Source organism: Mizuhopecten yessoensis, unplaced genomic scaffold, assembly GCF_002113885.1.
Source record: "Mizuhopecten yessoensis strain PY_sf001 unplaced genomic scaffold, ASM211388v2 scaffold2159, whole genome shotgun sequence".
NCBI classification, from domain to species: Eukaryota; Metazoa; Mollusca; class Bivalvia; order Pectinida; family Pectinidae; genus Mizuhopecten; species Mizuhopecten yessoensis.
The window spans coordinates 110,814-114,734 of NW_018404407.1; the positions used below are offsets into that span (position 1 = coordinate 110,814).

The 3,921-nt window shown below is 39.5% G+C and overlaps 1 protein-coding gene across 1 annotated transcript; it reads left to right on the forward strand.

Annotated features, from left to right (window-relative positions):
- Positions 1–259: 259 nt before the first annotated feature.
- LOC110445268 (putative mediator of RNA polymerase II transcription subunit 26) lies at positions 260–1,270 on the forward strand. The gene has a single exon (XM_021489789.1). The coding sequence runs from the start codon at positions 260–262 to the stop codon at positions 1,268–1,270; it is 1,011 nt and encodes a 336-aa protein (XP_021345464.1).
- Positions 1,271–3,921: the final 2,651 nt, after the last annotated feature.

The window sequence follows — 3,921 nt, forward strand, 5'->3', positions numbered from 1 at the left end:
ACAGCAACACCAACCTACTGGTCAATGGAAGGACATGGTCAACCAACAGCAACACCAACCTACTGGTCAAAGGAATGACATGGCCAACCAACAGCAACACCAACCTACTGGTCAAAGGAATGACATGGCCAACCAACAGCAACACCAACCTACTGGTCAAAGGAAGGGCATGGTCAACCAACAGCAACATCAACCTACTGATCAAAGGGATGACATGGTCAACCAACAGTAACACCAACCTACTGGTCAAAGTAATGACATGGTCAACCAACAGCAACATCAACCTACTGGTCAAAGGAAGGACATGGTCAACCAACAGCAACACCAACCTACTGGTCAAAGGAAGGACATGGTCAACAAACAGCAACACCAACCTACTGGTCAAAGGGAGGGCATGGTCAACCAACAGCAACACCAACCTACTGGTCAAAGGAAGGACATGGTCAACCAACAGCAACACCAAACTACTGGTCAAAGGAAGGGCATGGTCAACCAACAGCAACACCAACCTACTGGTCAAAAGAAGGACATGGTCAACCATGAGCAACACCAAACTACTGGTCAGAGGAAGGGCATGGTCAACCAACAGCAACACCAACCTACGGGTCAAAGGAAGGACATGGTCAACAAACAGCAACACCACCCTACTGGTCAAAGGGATGACATGGTCAACCAACAGCAACACCAACCTACTGATCAAAGGAAGAACATGGTCAACCATGAGCAACACCAACCTACTGGTCAAAGGAAGGACACGGTCAACCAACAGCAACACCAACCTACTGGTCAAAGGAAGGACATGGTCAACCAACAGCAACACCAACCTATCGGTCAAAGGAAGAACACGGTCAACCAACAGCAACACGAACCTACTGGTCAAAGGAAGGACATGGTCAACCAACAGCAACACCAACCTACTGGTCAATGGAAGGACATGGTCAACCAACAGCAACACCAACCTACTGGTCAAAAGAAGGACATGGTCAACCATGAGCAACACCAACCTACTGGTCAAAGGAAGGACATGGTCAACCAACAGCAACACCAACCTACCGGTCAAAGGAAGAACTCGGTCAACCAACAGCAACACGAACCTACTGGTCAAAGGAAGGACATGGTCAACCATGAGCAACACCAACCTACTGGTCAAAGGAAGAACACGGTCAACCAACAGCAACACCAACCTACTGGTCAAAGGAAGGACATGGTCAACCAACAGCAACACCAACCTACTGGTCAAAGGGATGACATGCATGGTTCAATTACTTAAGTACTAGAAAAAACGGATATAAAGATATTATCACCATCGAATAAAAAGAGAGAAAAAATACACAACACAACACAACAAAATAAAAACTCACAACCCACATGAAAGACAAAAGAAGGTGACGAAGAAACAATAAAACAAATAAACTTCGACAATAGTCAATATATTTGAGTATATGCCTTATCGAACGGCAATTAATAGTTATATGATTTGTCACCTAGCGTTTACCCACGTTTTGTGTCAGAGGCGTTTTAGTGTTCGCTGCCAAAATGTCCATGCTTCGAAAACTTCGGGTATGAAATCTTAGCCGCCTACGTTTAAATTTGCATATAAATTTCTCTTTCCATCACTATTTTGTGCTTTCTCTGGTAAAAGAAAACAATTTCTATAAAAAAGCGATTTTTGAACGAACAAACAAAAATAGGTGTCACTATTTTGGACGGGCTATATACATCATGCACTTGCCTATTTTTAGAACAAGACGCACATGTTCATCATCATGATTGCGTATATCTGAGCATCTGGTATGTTTTTAATCTTCCGTATTTTTTCTCGTTCTCTTAACATGTGGTTCACCAACAGGATTTCTTTTCTGAAAAAGCTTGCTCATTTGTTTCACATATCTGTCAATGATACGGAGAGACCAGACCTGACACCTCTGGTACACATAATTGGTTGTAGCGTGATGGTTCAGCTGCCCAAAGAATGGTTAGTTTTAGTAATCAACCGTTAATGCACATTATTGTGTTAGACATTTCTGCAAAAACTATCATTTCATACAATATTACGCGCTACATATTTGACCTTCGGATAAGACAAAGAGCGAACAGATATTAAAAAAATATGAAGATATAAAAATATATTTTCTTGGTATGTAAAGCTGCAAACAACAATTGTAATTAAATTCTCCTGTCCACCAGGCTGGAACTGTACTTTATCAGGTAAATTTGTTGACACCTTGCCTAACATCAACTATACGAGTTATTTACACCCTACATACACATCATGTCGCAGTTAGGTGGAACTCTTCCACGTTTTACTTTACTCTCTTGTTTTCTCACTTGTTACTTCTGATTGAGGATGCAATTGTAAAAATGAGTGAGCTCCTTGTGGACAATATCTTTGTTAAGTTCGGTGAGAAGACTTTCCAGCAGTCAGCTGGTAGTCCTTCAGGAACAAACTCTGCCTCTCTTCTGGGTGAATCGTTTTTTGTTGTCCTGTGAGGCTGACTTAATTAGTGAGCTAATCAAGCCTGGTAACAAAACCTAGCCGATCTGGCTTCCTCACTTTAAGATGTACCCACGATGTGCTGTCTTTACATAGCAAGAAATGTATTGACAACGATGACTGTATATACCATTCCTTCCTGAGCATTTACAGCTTCAACTTCAGGCGTGACCAACGGGGATGGCTTACTTACTTCTCAGCTGTGTAATAAAACGGACGATTTCAACTTTTCGATCGTAAACTGTCCCTTTCTTGATCTTAACATTCCTACTTTCCAAACGGTTTACATGTATCGCAGTGGATTGTTATTCAATAGCTTGCTCCAAACTTCGTTTAAATAATGTTAATTTATGTACCTTGTGTTTTTGTTGTCACTTACCCAGTTCGTGGTATAAGGATGTGACACTACTTGGATTTGACCTAGATTAAGCAAATGACGCTTACATTTCCGGAACGTCTGATCCTTTTCATTTTGTACTTTTTCAAGTGTCACCGTATCAATCGTCCTTTTGTTCATATTTCGCCCTAGTTTTATCATATTGAGTTCGAACTATGGTTATGTAGTCAATGGAATATTCTCTTGTTGTTTATTATGGAGAGATTCTAGTTATTTTCTAAACATTCAGTAACAATTGAATTTACATGAAAAAATCGGATTCCAAAATCATTATTTGGGAGCTGATTGGCTGTTTGTCTTCTGGATTACATACGTCAGAAAAGCATTTAAAACGCAATAAATACCAGGCTACATTCTTATATACACATTGACAGATGAGTCACAGCCTTTGTTTACCGAGACATGTAACCTGTGCATATGTTAGGTTGGTACTATTAGCGAGGTGTATCCTGTGTGTATAGGCTGGGATAGGTCGTATAACTATAGAGGCAAACATCCCATATTACATCGTTCTCAACATATACCGATGTATATATATAGGATCTTACATGAGCATCAATTTTATATGAGAGATATGAAACGAGTCTAAGATTTTTTTTAATTTAGCGAGCATCTGGGGAGCTAAAATGAAACATTTGCTGCGAGTTTCATAAATTTCATCTGAAATGAAAACGAATGTAATATCCTTTTTATCACATAATCAATATGTGTGGCATTTATTCGTGTTAAACGACAATTTTTATGCAACCTTGAAATGTAAAAAGCCGCCATTTTGACTCCAGTGCGTAAGTACTTGTCCTAGGCGTGACGTCACAATTCTTACAACCAAACACAGGGCTGATAGGTTATATTACAAAAAAAATGTGACATGGGTATATTCATTGGATAACATAGTATATTATATGATAGATATTTATAATAATTAATCTGTTTGTATCGCTTGTTATCTCCCTTTTATGAAGATAAATGTCAGTGTTTTTTATTTCTATCTTGTCCGTTTTATTAATCTTTTAAGTATACAAGTACATTT

Coding starts and splice junctions, on each gene's coding strand:
- LOC110445268 (XM_021489789.1), top strand. CDS start 260: ATGGTCAACCAACAGCAACATCAACCTACTGGTCAAAGGAAGGACATG.